The sequence below is a fragment of the Dasypus novemcinctus genome, chromosome 9, assembly GCF_030445035.2.
Source record: "Dasypus novemcinctus isolate mDasNov1 chromosome 9, mDasNov1.1.hap2, whole genome shotgun sequence".
In the NCBI taxonomy this organism is placed as follows: domain Eukaryota; kingdom Metazoa; phylum Chordata; class Mammalia; order Cingulata; family Dasypodidae; genus Dasypus; species Dasypus novemcinctus.
In genome coordinates, this window is record NC_080681.1 from 130,760,355 (window position 1) to 130,778,204 (window position 17,850).

Genomic DNA, 17,850 nt, shown 5'->3' on the forward strand with positions numbered 1-17,850 from the left:
CTGTGTAGGTAGTTTGTGTGTTCCTAGGAATTTGTCCATTTGATCTATGTTATTTAATTTGCTGGTATACAGCTGTTCATAGTATCCTCTTACAATCCTTTTTGCCCCTGTGGATCAGTAATACTGTCCCCCCTTTCATTTCTAATTTTAGTTATTGGCATCCTCTCTCCTTTTTTGTCTGTCTAGCTGGAAGGTTGGCCATTTTATCAGTCTTTCCAAGAGCCAACTTTTGTTTTGTTGATTCTATTATTTGCGAATTCTCTATTTAACTTATCTCCACTCTAATCTTTGTTATTTCCTTCCTTCTGCTTGCTTTGGGTTTAGTTTGCTCTTCTTTTTCTAACTGTGAGGTTAGGTCTCTGAAGTGAGGTCTTACTTCTTTTTTAATATAAGCATTTCGAGGTATAAATTTCCCTCTCAGCCATGCTTCTGCTGCATCCCATAAATTTTGGTATGTTGTATTTCATTTTCATTGCCTCAAGATATTCCCAGATTTCCCTCGAGATCTCCTCTTTGAGCTATTGGTTGTTTAAGAGTGCATTGTTTAATTTCCACATATTTGTGGATTTTCCAATTCTCCCTCTGTTATTGATTTATAGCTTCATTCCATCGTGGTCAGAGAAGATACATTCTATGATTTCAATATTTTTTAATTTATTGAGACTTGTGTTGTGACTTAACATATGGTCTATCCTGGAGAATGATCCACATGCAGCAGAGAAGAATGTGGATTCTGCTGCTGTTGGGTGGAGTGTCATTTGGTCTCGTTGTTTTAGAGTATCATTATATTTCCTTACTGATCTTCTGACTAGATGTTTTATCCATTATGGAATGTGATATATTAAAGTCTCTTACTATTAATGTAGAACCATCAATTTCTCCCTTCAAATCTGTCAGTATCTGCTTCATATATTTTGGGACTCTGCTCTTAGGTACATATGTATTTATAATTGTTACGTCTTCTTGTTGAATTGACCCACTATATCAAGATGTAGTGACCTTCTCTGTCCCTCATAACAGTTTTTGACTTAAAGTCTACTTTAGCTGATATGACTACCACAGCTCTCCTTTGGTTGCTATTTGCATGGTAGTTTTCCCGTACTTTCACTTTCAGCTGACTTATGTCTGTGAACTTAAGATGAGTCTCTTGTTAAGAGCACATAGTTGGGTCACGCTTTTTTTAAAAAAATGTAGCCAGTCTCTGTGTTTTGCCTGGAGAGTTTAATCTGTTTACATTTACAACAACTACTGATAATCCTTCCTTCTGCCATTTTGCTAATTGGTCTTTGTAAGTTTCGTATGTTTCTTTGTCCTTCAATTCTTCTATAATGCCCTTCATATGTATTTGATTTTTTGTATTGTACCATTTTGAGTCCCTTCTCATTTCTTTCCGTATATATTTTTCATATATTTTCTTTGTGGTTACCACGGGGCTTAAATTTAATGTATCTATTACAATCATGTTCGATTCCACACAAACTTAACTTTAATAGTCCCCCCCCTTTTTAGTTGTACTTGTAACAAATTATACTCTTATACATTGTATATACAAATCCATAGATTTATCATTACTTTTTCTTTTAGAACTTGTAAGTAGTAAGACATGGAGTTACCAAAAAATACAATATAATAGTACTGACATTTATAATTATCCAAATGGATACTTTTACAACTGCTCTTTTTTTCTGTATGTGCTTTGAGCCACTGTCTGGTGTCCTTTCCTTTCAGTCTAAAGAACTCCCTTTAGCATTGCTTGTAGGGCAGGTCTAGTGATGACAACTTCCCTCAGATTTTCTTTGGGAATATCCTTTTAATCTCTCCTTCATTTTTTAAAAAGTCAGTTTTGCCAGATATAAAATTCTCAATGGGCAATTGTTTGGTTTCAGCATTTGAAACAGTCTGTCCCACCACCTTCTTTCCTCCGTGGTTTCTGATGGGACACCGGCAGTCAGTCTACCTGGGACTCCCTTGCACTCAACACTTTGCTTTTCTCGTGCAGCTTTCAGAACTCTCTCCCTGTCCTTGGCATCGGTCGTTTGACTATTATGTGCCTGGCTGTGGTTCTCTTTGAGTTTATCCTGTTTGGGGCTCATATCAATTCTCGAATGTGCACATTCATGTCTCTCCTTAAATGTGACTGCTCCTTCTGCCTCTTCCGTGCTGTCCTGTCCTTCGGGGACTTGCGAAATGCTGTATTGCTCTGCTTAAAGGCGGCCAACAGCCTAAGGCGCTGTTCACTTTTAAACGTTCTTTCTCCTTTCTGCTCCTCAGCCGGAATCATCTCAGTTGTCTTGTTTTCGAAATTACTGATTCTTTTCTCTGCCATTCCTAATCTGCTGTTGACACCCTCTAGAGAATTTCTCATTTCAGTTATTGTGGTCTTTAGTGCCAGAATTTCTGTTGGGTTCCTTTTTAAAAATCTCTGTGTCTTTACTGAGATTCTTATATTGCTTGTGCATCATTTTCTTATAATCCTTTAGTTCTTTCTCTGTTTTCCTTTGTCTCCTTGAGCACGGTGAGGATCATTTTTTAAAAAGTCTTTGTCCAATATATCCAACGCCTGGTCATTGGTTTCTGGATTTTCATCTTGTTCTTTTGAACGAGCCATTATTTCTTCTTTCTTTGTCTTATCATCTTTTGTTGCACATTGCACATTTAAATACTTTAAATGTTAATGCTGGGATTTAGCACCTGAGCTGTCTATTCCTTATGTCAGCATTCAGCTACTGATATGACAAGATTTCCTTGAGTGCCAAGTGGTGACAAAAACATACAACCAAAGCAAAATACACCGTTTACCCTCTCTGCAAACGTTGGCTGGTGGTCTCATGTCAAGAAGAGCAGCCCGAGGCTAAAGCGAAGGGCAGGGTCCTCAGCTCCTGTCTTGCCCTGGGCTTCAGCTCGCGTGTGGCCTCAGGAAATCTGGCATACAGGAAGCCGAGAGCCCCCTCGACTCCCCGTGAAATGACTTCCCTTCCTGCTGGGGCGTGTCGGACGTCTCAGAGCAGGTCACCTTGCCCCAGGCTGCTGGGCTTAGTTGGCTCTTGCACCACTTCCTCGCTGCCCACCTGCTGCCTCTGCCTTCAGGGCACGTTGCTGGAGGAGGCGCAGAGAGGAGAGGAGATCCCGGGGTCAGGACTGTCACCAACGTGCAGGCACCCCAGCATGCACGTGGGGTTGCCCTGCTCCCTCCGAACAGGCCAGGGACCCCCCGTGGGAGCGCAGGGCACTCACGCTGGGCAGGGGCAGGCGGCAGCACCCCACGCTCCCGTCGTTCTTAAGGCCGCGTTTTCTCAGCTCGCCGCTCACCCAGTCGCGCCGACCCTTCAGGGGTTTTGAGGAGGACGGCGCTGCCTGCTGTCCACGGCATCCGCGGGGAGCGCCTCCCTGGCGGGTCTTAGGCTGCTCTCTTGCTCTCCTTTATCGGAAGCCCAGTTTGACTTCTTTGACTGGCACTTGCCAAACTTTCAACCTTTTCCTCCAAGTGGTTTGGCCTAACCTGATCGAGGTTGCCCCGTCCACCCCTTGGTCAGCCAAGCAGACGGGGGGGCAGGGCTGGCCTGGGCCGGTCAGCAAGGCAGGGGTGTGTGTCCTGCTGGGGGGCAGAGCCAAACCCCAAAAATCAGAGACCAGAGGCAGGACTGGGCAGATGGCAACCGGGGGCCCTAGAGGCTGAGCAGGCTGGGTGGGGAGAATGGGCTGGGGTGGGGGCCGTGGTGGGCCGCGGCGGGTGGGCTGGGAGGAGCCGGCTATGGGGGTGGGGAGCTGGGGGCCGGCGGGGAGCGGCATCAGGGGGCTGGGCTAGGGCGGGGGCCAACCTGCCGGACGTCGAGTGGTAGGACTGGCTTACGCAGAGAGGAGGCTGGAGGAGCAGGCCAGGGCTGGCAGGTGCCACGCGCACAGGCCGGCGCGGGCGTGAGCCGAGGGGCGGGACGGCGCAGCGCCCTGCAGAGCACGCGGGAGCTGGGAGCTGGGGACTGAGCGCGTGAGATGGATGGAGGCACCAGAGGGGCGCCGAGAGCCGGGGGATCCGGTGCCATCCTCCAAGCCACAGACGTGCGGCCCAGACCCCCGGCGCGGCTGTGGGGTGCAGTCGAGGAGGCGGGTCCGGGGGGGGTTTGAGGGGAACCCGGGCAGGACCCGTGGGTGGGTTGAGGTGGGCGGAGGGTGGGCTGTCACCCTCGTGCCTGGCCAAGTGACCGGGTGGGGGTGGGGCTGGCACCCCGAGGAGGGGTGGGGCCTGGTCTGGGGACCCAGAGCTCCTGGCAGCGCTGGGGGGGTGACGGGGGTCAATGCACGGACGTGCCTGTGGGCAGCCGGCGCTGGCGTCCAGCCCTCAAAAGAGAGCTGGGGCCTCTGAGCAAAGGTGGCTGTGGGCAGCGAGGTGACGCTGTGGACAGAGGCAGGAGGCCGTCTGCACCCGGAGCAGCCCCCTCAGAGGCCCAGCGAGGGAGCCAGGGAGTGGGGGTGGGGAGTGGGGGTGGGGTCTCGGGGCCAGAGAGGAGCCCGGCAGCCGCGGCCAGTGATGCTGAGGGGAGCAAGCCAGACCCAAGTGGGACCTCCGTGGCCTGGGCAGACGCCGCCCTGAACTAACCAGCCCGGGCGTCCTCTCAGCCGGCGCAGTGGACGGGGCCCCGCTCCGAGCAGGACAGCGCCAGCCAGGCTTCTCCGCTCTCTGTAGAGACCCCCGCCACCGGGTCATCCGCAGGGAAACCCTCCCAAGGGGGAGAGAACTGACCGTCCAAAGAAAAGCCTGGAGTGGACTGCTGGCCCCAGCCGTGCCCAAATCTGGGCGATGCCCACTGGGCCGGGCACCGGCCCCCACTGGTGGGGGTGAGCGCCGGAAGGCGGGGCCCTTCTGTCCTAGCGAGTCCGTGTCCAGGCCAGGGTCTGCAGAGCGACCGTGCTGCGTGCCGCCGGGGGCCCGTCACCCCTCGCGACCTGGCTGATCGCAGAGCCGTCTGAGGGCACGGCCGGAGCGGGGGTCAGCGCCGTGCGCTGCTCTCATCGTGCCTCTGCCCCACATGGCCGTGGGTCTCTGGAGAAGCTGCCTGCGAGAGCGTGGCCCCCCTGGGTGCCGCCCAGGAACCCCACGGCCGCTGGGATCCCCGCGGGGCCGCCGGGGCCAGACGCTGCCCCACGCTGGCCCCTCCGCCGCCCGCCCGGGACAGGGCACCCTGGGCTGGCTCAGGACGACGTTCACGTGCTGGGCCTTTAGGTGCAGCCCCCGATGCCCACGCCGCCCCCGGCCGGCAGGCTGAGGGGTCACCGCGGTGGGGGAGGGGACGGCGTCCTCGGCCCTCCTGGAGGCGCCCCGTGAGCGGTCACCTGGGCAGAGGGCACAGTGTCCGCGGGCTGGGCGCAGAGCTGGCGTCTCCATCTCCCGGCGGAAGCCAGCGCGGGCCGAGCGTAGGGCCACGGGGCGGGGGGCTGGCGGCGGGGACAGCGCGGGCCAGTGGAGGGGCTGGGGCGCGCGTCCTCGGGGACCCCTCCTCCCCGGCCTGTGGTCCCCGGGCCTAGTGCCTCGTCACTCCCGCAGACCCTGCGGTCAGGGCCGCCAGCCCCCAGGCCACCCACAGACCGCAGGGCAAGCAGGCCTGCCCCTGGGGCGCCTCCCACCACCCCAGCCAGTCTTCTCCTCCCTGGCCCTGCCTGGCCAGCGGCCGCCTGACCCCTGAAGGACCCCCAGCAGCTCCTGGCCGCCAGCCCCCCGCGGGCCCCACCCAGCCCCTGCCCAGAGGCCAGGCCCGCTGCCCCTGCGTGAGAGGTGGGGGCTCACGTGGCCCGGGGCGAGCGGGGTGCAGTGCAGGGCCACAATGAGTGCCACGGGACGTGGCAATGCCGAGTGGGCAGGCCCCCACCTGTGCCCACCCCTGCTGGTGCCGCAGCCTGGAGGGGACCCCGGGGCCTGCCGCGGACGGCGCCCTGCGCCCACACTGCTGGGAAGGCGGACTCTGATGCCCGCTGGGGGTCCCGGGGAAGGTGGCCAGAAGGAGAGGCCCTGAATCCCCTCCCCACAGGACCCCAGGAGAGGGGCTGCAGGGCGCCGGGTGGGCGGGGACCCCGCTGGGGGCCTCCACCAAGACGTTCCACCGGCTGAACCCCTCCCTCCGCCGAGCTCAGCACCCGAGGGCTTCGGGGTGTCCCTGCGGGATGGCTGGTTGCCAGCAGCCTCTGTGGGCCACGCGTGCCACGTGGGGCTGACGCTTGTCCCCAGCGCACAGGCGCTGTCCAGGTACAAGTGTTTTTCTTCTGACACTTTTTGTTCAAACGGGGGAGCTGGGCTTCCCTGGGACTGACCAGGTCCCTGCGTGGACACGGCCCTGACGCCGAGAGTGTCCAGCCTCAGCTCGGCCTGCAGGGCACTGAGCATGGGCATCCAGAGAGCACAGGAGGCGTCGAGGGGCTGTGCACCCGGGAGCCCCCCCGCCTGCCCGCTCTGCCCGGCTCGGGCCCTGCCCCAGCGCCCCAGGCCCGCTGCACAGCCAGCCTGACGAGCGCCCCGGCCACCAGCCCAGGTCCTGCCTTCCCCGTGCCCGACTCTCAGGCCGCCCTTCTCGGTCTCCTGGCTCCTCTGCAGCTGCAGGCGCCGCCTGCCCTTGGGACCACCGGCGCACAGTGCGGGGCCATGCCACGTTCTCCGACTTCCTGCTGGGGCCGCCGCCCCCCGGGTACCACCCGCTCCTGTTCCTGGACGGCATCCACGAGGTAGGGCGGCCCCGGGGGCGGGGGGCTGAGGAGCTGGCCGCCCCCACGGCCCTGGCCGAGCCTGAGCGCTCCCCCCTCACCCCAGCCCTGCCAGGCGGCCGGCGGCGCACCCAGAGGCGGCCTCTGCCCCGGGGGGACGACCACTGCGCGGAAGCGAGGAGGCGGCAGGTAGGAGGGGTCCCCACTCACGGCACGTCCCTGGGGGGGTGCTGCCAAGGGCCCCTGCACCTGCACGCTCAGGTGTGCCTCCAGGGGCACCCGTGCGTGGGTGGGGCCCTTCACCCCCCACCTGCAGCTCTCCCTGGGAGTCGGCACCCCCAGACGCCCAAGGGCGCAGTTCTGGTCTCCTGGGGAGCCAGGGTCTGGGGTGGGCGGGCACTGGACCCCAGGGCCGGGGGAGCGTGACGTCCCTGCGGCTCTCATGGGTGGGCTCGGGGAAGGGAGAGGGGGCAGCCTGCTTCTTGTGGCGCCCAAGAGCCCGCAGGGGCCGCAGGCACCCTCAAGCGCCCCCGTGGCTGGCCCGGTGACACTGGCAGTGCTGGCCCCGGAGCAGACCCGAGGGCAACCTGGGCTTGGGGCTCAGCCTGTTCGGGCATCACAGGAAGCGCCCGCGTGGGAGGGGGAAGCGAGGCAGGCTGCGCCAAGAGGCGGCGCAGTGGGCAGTGTGTTGGTGCCAGGCACCAGTGCGCCCGCGCTTGGCTGCTTCCACGCGGGCCCCCCGCATTTCCCGTCTCCCTGGGCCCGGCGAGCCCCGCGGGGGGGTCCCAGTGCTGCAGGAGGAAGCCCCGGCGCCAGCCCACTGGGGTCCAGCGAGGGCCACAGCTAGCACACGGCCACCTGGCCAGGGGTCTGGCATGGCCGCAGCGTGCGACATGGACGGCGCAGTGAGGGGCAGGAGACGCGGTGTGGCCGGGCCTCGTTAGGAGTCTGGGGACAGGCAGGCGGGGGCGGGCGGGGGTGGGCAGTGGGCTTCCGCTGGGCCCCGCTCGGGGGTCCTTTGCCAAAGAAGCCCCCGTGCACACACGCGCCTGGGGGTGGAAATCTGGGTGCCCGGCGGGGGGTGCCTGGCGCGGAGGCGACCCTGGTGGGGCACCGGGTGCTGCCAAACGCCTTCCTCTTCCTTGGACCCTCGTGGGGCCTGGGGGCGAGGGGCGGCGTCTGGGTCCGGGCCCAGGAGAACAGGGGGTGCCAAAGGCGCAGCCCCCACAGGACAGACGCAGGCGGCTGCGCTGCCCGGTGGCGGGAGCCTCGGAGCCCCGGTGCTGCTGGCCACTCTGGGGCGACGCGGGGGTCGGGCTCCCCGATCTGCCCAAGGGGCGGGGGGCAGGGTCATCGCAGCTCCAGTGATGCCCCAGGAGCCCACGGCCGGCGGTCACCCCGCTTGACAGCCAAAGAAGCGGGCCGGCCCGGCTCAGCAGTTCTGTCCCTTTGTTGTTTTGTTTCTGGCTCATCAGGGAGCTCTGACCGCCCTGCCCGCCCCGTGCCCGCCGCTGGGGGCTCGCTGCAGGGGGCCGCGCATCAGGCCCCTGCCAGGCCCCCCTCGGCAGCCTCGCCCCTCCCAGCCCTGAGCCCCCACTAGGGACAGCAGCACAGCCCCACGGCACCCCGCCCCCCAGCCCCTGGCCCCAGCCCCTGGCCCCCCACCCCCACCCCAGGTCCCCTGCATCTGGCCCCCAGCCCCCCGGCTCCCTGGCCTCCTGCTCCCCAGCCCCCCTGAACCCCCACCCCCGCCCCCGCCCCAGGTCCCCTGCACCCCCAGCCCCTGGCCACCCAGTTCCCCGGCCCCAGGTACCCTGCCCCCGGCCCCCCACCCCCAGCCCCCTGCGCGCTCTGCCACCCCCCCTGGGGGCTGGGGCTGCGCGGAGCAAGGCAGGCGCAGAGGCCACAGTGAAAGCCCTGGGAAGACGGAGCAGAAGGGGCAGAGCCGGGAGGGGGGGGGGCTGACAAAGCCCCAGGGCAGCCAGGACGGGCTGCAGGGCAGAGGTCACAGCAGCGCATGGACGCCAACACGCCAGGCGCGGCGCGGTGGCCCGCTCCCGCCTCGCCGCACGGCCACAGGAGCTGCAGGCGTGCCGGCTCCGTGGCGCGTGTCAGCGTGGCGCAGGCCGCAGGCCTCGGGCAGGGCCGAGCATGGAGCTGGAGGAAAGCGAGAAACTCAGTAAGAGTCGAAAGGCGGCCGCGGTGTCCGTCGCCCGGCCCCGCAGCGCCCTGCAATCAGATGGCTCGTTGGTGACGCCCGCACGGGGGCGAGCGGGACAGCGCGGGGCGGGCAGAGGCGCGGGCAGCCTGACAGCTCCCGGCCCTCCGGGCTGAGCCGGAGCCCGTCGGGGGCGACTCGTGTGCGGCTCCGAGTCGCTGTTTGTGAGTTCGATATGAAGCTCGCTGTACCCCGTAACTTGAGAAGCACAAACTTAAAAAGCAAAGCCCAGCTGCCGCGGAAGGCGGGGCTCGCACACGCCCGCCCCAGGTCCTGCGTGAGCGCGGGCGGCGGCACACGGGGGCGAGCCCGGGAGCCCGGGCAGCGTCGCTGCTCGACGCGGGCGCCGTGGCGACTCGGCCTCTGTGGAAACGTCTGATTTCAGCAAAAAGCCGCCGCCCACCGCCCGATCCCCCCACCCCGTGAGCGGAGGGCGCGGCCGCGGGGGCTTCGGCCCGGCCAGCTCCAGAAGGGGCCTCAAGGCCTGGAGCAGTGTCCCTCTAGGAGGCTCCTCCCCCCGGGCGGCCACGGGCTCTGCGGCTTCGGTGGCGGCTTTGGGGGCACTGCCGCTTCCCCCACTCCTGTCCCGTCACAGCTCCCTTTCCTGCCATTTCTGAGCTTCGGGGGCTGCAGGCGTGCCCACGGCCCGGGCCCACCGTGCCAGCCGCCGGGCAGGCCGAGGCCGTGGGCAGGGCCCCCCGTGTGCACCAGCCGGACCCTCGCAGGAACCGCCTCCCACCCGCAGCCCAGCACGTGTCTTCTTCCCAATATAGAAACCCCAAGGAGATATTTTTAAGCGCCAGCTCTCCCGCAGCTCTGCTCCCGCCCCGGGGAGGGGCCCAGCCGTGGAGGCGCAGGGCCGGCCGCTCCCCACTTTCCCAGGCCCGGGGGGCGGCTGCTCAGCGGACCTGGCCGGAGGGCCTTCCGTCCAGCCCCCGGCCGCCGTCATGAGGGTGGTGGGTGAGGGGGCGGGCGAGGGGGCCCGTGGACCCCCTGCGACGACGCGGTGGGGACTGGGCCGTGCCCCAGCACTTGGCCTCGAGGTGTCGGTCCGGGTGGGCGAGAGCCTCCGAGCCGACGGGGGAGGAAGGCCTGGGGTGGGAGTTGTGAAGGCAGCTGAAACGGGGTGCCGTTCCCTGTGGGGGGCCCGAGGGTCCTGGGCGGCAGCCTGCCCCTGCCCTGCAGCTGGGCCCTCCCCACATTCCCCTCCCGCGGCCGCGGGCGTCCTTGGCATCGCGAGGCTCTGACAAAAGCTTGAGGGGAGAGCCCCCCACCTGGGCACAGCACCCAGAGCCCCCGGCGCCCCCCACCGTGGTGGCCGGCAGCGGCCCCAGTTCGCCCGAGGCGGCTGCGGGGACGCGCTGGCTTGCGGGCGTCCTTCAAGAGCCCCTTCCTCGAAGGGCCAAGTGCCGCTGTGCACCCCAAGCCGGCGTTTCAGCGGGAGAGGGCAGCGGGGGAGGGTCCCGGGCTGAGCCCCCGCCGGCCCCGCCCCAGGCGCCCCGTCCCTGCCGCGCCCGCCACGTGGGCCGCGTCCTGGCCTGCACAGGGGGCCGGGGTGCCGGCCCCTCCTCCCCGGGAGGGACCCGCTTTCCTGGGCCACAGGAGTGGCTTCGGCGCCTTCCAGTCGTCCAATCCTGGGTGGGGCACTCCTGTTCTGGAAAGTTCCCCCACAGCAGGGCGGCTGGGGCAGGGTCCTGGGGTGCCCACCCGTCCCGGCGTTCCACGCGTTCCCGTGGGGAAACCCTGGCGTTTTGCAGAATTTCTCGACACGACAGGGAGCCCCGGGCGACAGGAGGCCGCGTCCACGGCGAAAGGCGGGCTGGGAGGCGCGGGCCTCGCGGGTGGGCCCACGATGGGGCCGGCCCTGCCCTCGCGCTCCCCGGAAGCCGAGCCTGCCGGCCGCAGGGACGCGGTGAGGTGGGGGCCCCGGCCTGGCGCTCCCCCCGCGGCTGGAGAAAAGTGGTTTTAATCAAGACGCCCACAGCAGCTCGTTTCAGCAGCCGTCGGGCAGCGCAGCAGGCTCGGCCTTCCTGTGCGCTGCGCAGCGGGCGCTCTGCAGCCCCAGCAGCCGGGCCAGCTCCTGAGGGGTCTGGGTGGGCCGAGGGCATGGCCGAGTGGCCAGGGTGATCTCGGCACCCTAACACCCTCCCCGAGGCCGCCCGCCGCAGCTGGAGCACTGCCCCTGGGGGCACCGCCCGTGCCCCTCTCCTCGCTGACCCCAAGCCCGGGGTGGCCGGAGGGCCAGCGGCCCACCCCCACCTGCCCCGGGAGGCCGAGGCCCTCGGCGCCCAGCGGTCAGTGGGCCTGAGCGGGCGGCACTCACAGCACCCGGGCTCTCCCATTCTCGAGCCAGGCCTGGCGGTGCCATCGGGGCAGCCCACCCAGGGAGGAGCCCACCAGCGGGCCTGCGGGACCCCGGAGGCCCCAGCACCCACCAGCCCACCACGCAGAGTGGCCCCGGCCAATGGCGTGGACCAGAGAGCGCCGCCCAGAGCGCAGCCAGGCCTGGACAGGGGCTCGGGGGCCCGGGGGCCCGGGCAAGGGTCTCGGGGAGGGCCCAGGTGAGGGTGTCGGGGGGCCGGGTGAGGGTGTTGGGGGCCCGGGCGAGGGTCTCGGGGGGCCTGGGCGAGGCGCCCCAGCCATGAGGGCTCCCGGGACAGAGGGCTGGGGCGCAGAGGGCAGGGAGCTCTGCCTGGCCATGCACAGCGGAGGGGCCAGCCCACGTCTGTCAGTGGACCGGGCCGTGGTACCCCCTGGCATGCCCCTCGCGGCAACGACAGGGGGCAGGAGGCGGGAGGGCTGGGGCGGGGCCCCAGGCGCCCCTGGGCACCCTGAAAGGAGGAGGACCCCAGCAAAGGCGAGACCCCAGACCCAGGGCTGAAGACAGGCCCCGGCGGCCACGTCTGCTCTCGTCTCAGAGCCACGGGCTCTCAGGGACCGATGGGCGACAGTGGTTTCCAGCCCCAAATCGGGGCGCCCTGCTCCAGCAACGAGCTGACTGGTCATTCTCGAACTTTCTAAGGTGGCAGTCTCCCCAGTTTCCACCCAGCGGGCCGTTCCCCAGCTCCCCAGGAGCTCGGGGCATCAGGAAACCAGAGGCCGCCGTGGTCCCAGGCGTCGGGGCAGACGCTCGGGGCCCCTAGAGGCCACGGCTGGTGGGGACGGCGACTGCTGCGCAGGCCGGCTCCTCAGGGCCCCCAGCCCTGGCCTGTGCCGTCGGCAGGAGGACCCCAGGCACCGGGCGGCTCTGCAGGTTGCAGCCAGCCCAGAGTGTGGCCGGGAGAGCCACGTCCACTCGCCCTTGGCCCTTGATGCCCGGATCCCCTCTCCTGGCGCGGACCACCAGATCAGCCCGGGCACGGATGCCGCGCAGGCGGCTTAAGCAGTAGCGTCTGCGGGCCACCCTGCCCTGAGCTCAGTCGCGGCCGCCGCTTAGGGCCCCCTCCCTGGACAAAGGTGCTGGGACACGCCCAGGCAGGTGCACATGTGTGTGTGTGTTAGTGTGTGTGTGTTAGTGTGCATGTGTGTTAGTTGTGTGTTGAAATCCACACAACTGGAGAAACCTCTCGACCGTTTTCAGGTGTTCAGCTCAGGGGTGTCGTGACCCCAGTGCTGCGTCCACCTCTGTTTCTAGAATGACCCCCGGCTGCTCCTCGTCACCCAAGCAGCAGCTCTGCTCCCGCGAGGCGGGCCTGGCCCGTCCCCGCCTCGTGCCTGCGGCGCTGCCTTCTGCCTCTAACTGGCCTTTTCTGCCCATTTCTTGTACGTGGGATCGTACGGCCTCCGTCCCTCTGTGCCTGGCTTACTTCACCGAGCGTGAATTTTGGAGGCTCGTCCACACTGTATCACCTCCTCCCTCCTCCTTGCGCCTGACCAACACCCACTGGGCGGGTGGCCCGTCCTGCTTCTCAGTTCGTCCTCTGATGGCCGCGCGGGTGGCTTCCGTCTCGGAGTGAGGAATGCCGCGGCGGGCGTCAGGGTGCAGGCATCTGCCCGAGAGGCCCCGCTTTCGGTTCTTGGGGCACATACCTGGAACGGGCTTGTCAGGCTCCGTGTTTAACTTTCTGAGGGGCCCCCAAACGGTTTTCCACAGCAGTCGCGCCATTTCACATCCCCACCAACAAGTAAGTGCTCCTCTCTGCATGCTCTCCGGCACCTGCTATCTTCTGTTTTGTCTTATTTTTTAGTAACAGCCGTCCTGGCGCGTGGGGGTGGAGCAGCCCTGAGGCCCTGCTCGGCGTTCTCCCAGCGTTGCGCCTCTTTCCATGTGTTGCTTGGCCCTTTGTATGTCTTCTATGGAGAAATGTCTATTTGAGTCCGTGGCCCATTTTTAAACTGGGTCGTCACACAAGTTGTGGGAGCGCTTCACGTATTCGGGACAGTAAGCCGTTATCAGATTCGTGGTTTTCAGATATCTTTTCTCATCCTGTACGTTTTTCTCCTCACTTTCGTGGCAATGTGCTTTGATGCATACAACCTTTATGTTTTGAGCACGTTGGGGTTTAAGTTTTTTGGTTTTGTTTTATTTCTCTCCCCTTCCCCTCCCGCACCCCCCCCCCCCCCCCCAGTGTTGTCTGCTCTCTGTGTCCATTCACTGCGTGTTCTTCTGTGTCTGCTTGGATTCTTGTCAGGGGCACCAGGAATCTGTGTCTCTTTTTGTTGCATCATCTTGCAACTCCGTGTGTGCGGTGCCACTCCTGGAAAGGTTGCACTTTTCACTTGCTGGGCAGCTCTCCTTACGGGGTGCACTCCTTGCACGTGGGGCTCCCCTACGCGGGGGACACCCCTGCATGGCAGGGCACTCCTTGTGCACATCAGCACTGCGCATGGGCCAGCTCATCTCATGTGTCAGGAGGCCCTGGGTTTGAACCCTGGACCTCCCATGTGGTAGACGGATGCCCCATCCCCTGGGCCAAGTCTGCCTCCCGGGGTTTGAGTTTTTAAAGCCAGCCGGCTGTCGAGGACGCGCGGCTCACGGAGCGCTGCAGGTACCGCGAGAGAGCAGGGCTCCTCCGCGCCCCTCTTCCCACGCGTGGGGCCAGGGCTTTCCTGCACGGGCGGCGGAACCCCAGCCCTCCCGGCCGAGGGCTGCGCTTCTGCGCCTCGGGAGGAGGGGGGCGGGCGAGGCCGGCGTAGGAGGGAGGACCCTCGCCTCTGCTGCGGGGGCTCCGACGGGCGGGGCTGCCCTCGGTGGGCTCTTCGCCAGTTTTCGGAGCTGGAGCATGTTAAGCAGAGACAGGGAAGATGCAATGCAGAAAAGCCCCGGATCCACCTCCCGGGGGTGGAAACAGCGTCTGGGGTGGAAGTCCCTCCACGGGTCGAGCAGCGGCTGGAAACGGAGGAAGCGGGGCACGAGCTTGGGGCCAGAGCAGTGGGTGCTGCCCGGACGGAACACAGAGCGCGAGGACGGAGGAGGCAGCGGGCGCCAGGCCCGGGGGTGGCTGGGGGTCTCCAGCGCCCGAGGACGGTAGCGAGGAAGCGGCGCTGAGGAGGGCACGGCTGCGGACCCCGAGCCCACAGAGCGGGCAGCTCCGCGCACTTCAGGCCAAGGGCGGGTAGGGAGCTGGGCTGCCCAGAGGGTCCTGAGCGCAGGGCCGCCGGGGGGGGGGGGGGGGCGCGACGCCCCAGGCTCCCAGCTTTCCCTCCCCAGGGCCGGGGGCATGCCCCTCCCCGGCCCCCCACGCCCACCTCCCCTCCCCTGTGGTCAGCACAGCAGGGAAGCCCCAGCCGCCCCGGCTCCAGGCCAAGTGGCGCCCGCGCGTTCCTGGGGCCAGACTGAAGCCCCTCACCCAGCGCAGTGCTGGCACACCCCGACATCCCCGTGCGGCCGGCGCCCCCGGCCTCCTTGAGCCAGGACCCCGGTGCCGGGTCTGACCCCTCAGCCCGGGGGCTTCTCAGACGCGGGCCCCGCGCGCCGAGTGACTCCTCTGCGCCCCTCGCCGCACACCGCGCAGCGGCGCCGTGCCTGGCACGCGAGGGGGGGCGCTCGGAGTCGCCATGTGCTGCGCTCTGCCGGTCAAAGGCGGGCATGGTTTTTAAGGCGTGAGGTCAGGGACCTGGCAGCACCCCAAGGCCGGGCGGGCTGGGGTCCGGGGCGGCTCTCCCACATCCTTGGGGTGGATACTGGGGACCCAGACGCCCCTCGTCCCATTTGGGGGGTCGGGGCGGCAGGGAGGAGGCCAAGGGCAAACTGAGGGGGCCACAGGACCCCCTGCTCCTGACCCAGGTCTGGGCCCCCAGGACAGGCACGGGGGGCCTGGGGCGCACTCACCCAGGCCTGGACCCCGCCGTGGGGGCTTCTGCAGATGCCCGGACGTGCTCCTGAGCTTTTGGGGGGACACAGGGCTCGGGCTGAAGCAGCCACCCCCGGGGGCCCCGGGGGGCCCCACGCGTCGCCCGGCCCCTTTGCCTTCCCAGCTCACCAGCTCCCTGGCAAAACGGGCTCTTGTCCCCCGCGAGGGACACACGCTGGTGCCCCCCACCCCACCCGCCGCGCTCGGCGCGTGTGCTGAGAAGGAAACGCCGCTGCTGAGTCGTTTTCAAACGGATCTGGTGCATCAGCTGTTTTCTGAATGGCTCGTAATTCTTTTTATCCTCCGGAATCTTCTGCCCTCTGCATTGTGAGGCCTCCTGCAGCCCTTACTCCGGTTTTTAGAAATTGCACCGAATTCCGCATGAAGCAGCCCGGACCGAGCAATGGGGGCTTGTTTTTCCCCAAACCTGCTCTGGCACCTGGAGGCTGGCGCGGTTTTGTCTGCGCGGTTTGGGATTTGGACGGGGGTGGGCTCGTTCAGCGAGGGCGTCCAGGGACCCCGGGGGTGGGGAGGGGTGGGACCCCAGGCCCAGCAGGCGTGGGTGCCAGGGGCGCCGCCGGCCAGCGCGCTCAGACCCTCCTCTTGCCCCACAGGCCCGACGGGACAGCCGAAGCCGAGCCCCTGGCGGCCGCGTTCCCAGGTAGGCGGGAGGGCTGGGGGGAGGCGGCAGGGGCAAGGGGCTCCGGCAGCTGGGCCGCCCCCACCGGCATTGCGGGCACAGCCACGCCACCCCTGGGGACACGCTCCTCTCCAGCGGTCCCCAAGTGCTCACTGCCCGTGCACACTGCCGGGGTGCCACGTCCAGCCGGCCGCTCCAGGGGGCTGCTCTGGTGCACCCTCGCCAGGCCCCAGGCCCGGGCCGCCCGTCTCCCCCACCCGGCAGGGCCCCCCACGCGCTGCCTGGCCGGAGCGCCGCAGCCCCAGCCCCTCGTCTTTTCCGGCACCTGCAGCCCCAGTTGTGGCAGCCTCAAGGCCACCGAGGAGCCAGGGGCCACCAAGGCTCTCACCGCGACATGGGGCGGCTGCAGGACCCTGGCAGGAGGGGCCCACAGAGGAGCCTGCAGGGCACCCACTTCTCTCAGACCCTTGGTCTCTTCCTCAGCCCCAAGAGTGACCGGGACTTTCAGGGCACCCTGGCTGACGAGGGTCGGTGTACAGGTGGGAAGGTGCTCGGTGACCACAGGCCCCGACGCTGCACGCTGCCCCACAAGCACCCCACGCTCCCATGGCCGCTGGGGCCACTTTTCCCAGTGCTTCAAACACCTGTGGCAGCCTGCAGGGCCCGAGGAGCCACGGGGAGTCCAGCACGTGGACAGAATTGGGTCTTCCCACTCTGATCCTCAGCCTCTTCTTCAGGGAGGTCACATGTGTGATGCTTCCATGGGGCTGTCTCAGGGGTCCCTAAACCCCCAGTGAGGAGGAGGCTGTGGCGGTCACCCAGCTGGATGCGGGGACTCAGTGCAGCCACGTGAGCCCTGAAGCTGCGCTTGCCCTGCCCCCAGCCCTCGGGCCCCTCTGCTCTGGGGACGGAATGTAGAGTGTGGGCGTGGGGGGGGACGTGGGGGCCAGGCTAGTCCGCGGTGGGCACGGGGCGCACCCCTGGCTGGGGGTCAGGGTGTGGAAGTGGAAATGGGGACCCAGCCAGGCAGAGCCGTGCAGGGGCCGTGCAGCGCGGGAGGGGGGCGGCGACTGGGGGTGGGGAGGGGGCGGAGGTGGGGGGCTGGGCCGTGGGGGAGACGTCCGGCAGCTCGGGGCTCTGCTGGGACCCTGGCCCCAGGGTGTCCCAGACCCCGCCCCAGGCGCGACCCAGGCAGACCGGGCTGCGGCCGCTCTCCCAGCAGGCCGCCGAGGCCCGGGCTGGCTCCACCTGCGGTGCCCGGGACCCAGGGCCGGGGTGGCACCCGCTCTCCTCCAGGCCAGCCGGGGGCTCTCGTCCTGCCCGCAGGGCCCGGGGCTGCCGCGTCACGGCGTGGGCAGTGCTCAGGCCCGGGGCCCAGCACGGCCCTGCCTGCGTCCTTGGGCGCGAGCCGAAGCCTGCCCCCCCATCCCCCACCAGCCAACGCCCGCCCCCAGCTCGCCCACCCCCTCCCAGGCCCCCCTGGCCAACGCTCGACCCCCCCAGCCATCCTCCCGGGCCGCCGCCCGCCGCCTCCCCCCGCCACCACCCCAGACAGCCACCCCGCCCCCCGGCCTCGCCCGCCCCCAGCTTGCCTGCCTCTCCCCAGCTGAGGCCGCCCCCAGCCTCGCCTGCCCCCCCAGACCCCCCCGGGCCAACGGCCACCCCCCAGCCTCGCCCACCCCCCGCCGCCGCGGCTGCATTCCCGGGTGAGCCTGGGCTGGCCCAGAAAGCTTTTTCCACGCTCCGGTGCCAGCCCGAGCAGGCTCAGGGGGCGGGAAGCCAGTCGCCATGGCAACCGCACTTTTTGTTTTCTTCTTTCTTTTTTATGGCTTTTCCCACTTTGAAGCCCTGCGGCAGCTGACAGCCCGGGAGGGGGCCATGTGGGAGGGGGGCTGCGTGGGAGGGGACCGCGTGGGAGGGGGCCGCGTGGGAGGGGACCGCGCCCCTCCTCCCAGGAAGCCCCGCGCCCGCCCCTGCCCACCCGGGGCCAGGGCGGGGGCTCCCCCAGCCAC

The 17,850-nt window shown here is 66.0% G+C and overlaps 1 protein-coding gene across 3 annotated transcripts in view; it reads left to right on the forward strand.

Annotated features, from left to right (window-relative positions):
- MORN1 (MORN repeat containing 1) overlaps positions 1-17,850 on the forward strand; it is a 73,969-nt gene that overhangs the window by 54,066 nt on the left and 2,053 nt on the right. For all 3 annotated transcript variants that reach the window (XM_058304612.2, XM_058304611.2, XM_058304613.2), the window contains 3 exons: positions 6,581-6,708; positions 6,794-6,876; positions 15,813-15,859. In XM_058304612.2, coding sequence (XP_058160595.1) covers positions 6,581-6,708; positions 6,794-6,876; positions 15,813-15,859 — 258 coding nt within the window. The remainder of the gene's footprint in view (positions 1-6,580; positions 6,709-6,793; positions 6,877-15,812; positions 15,860-17,850) is intronic.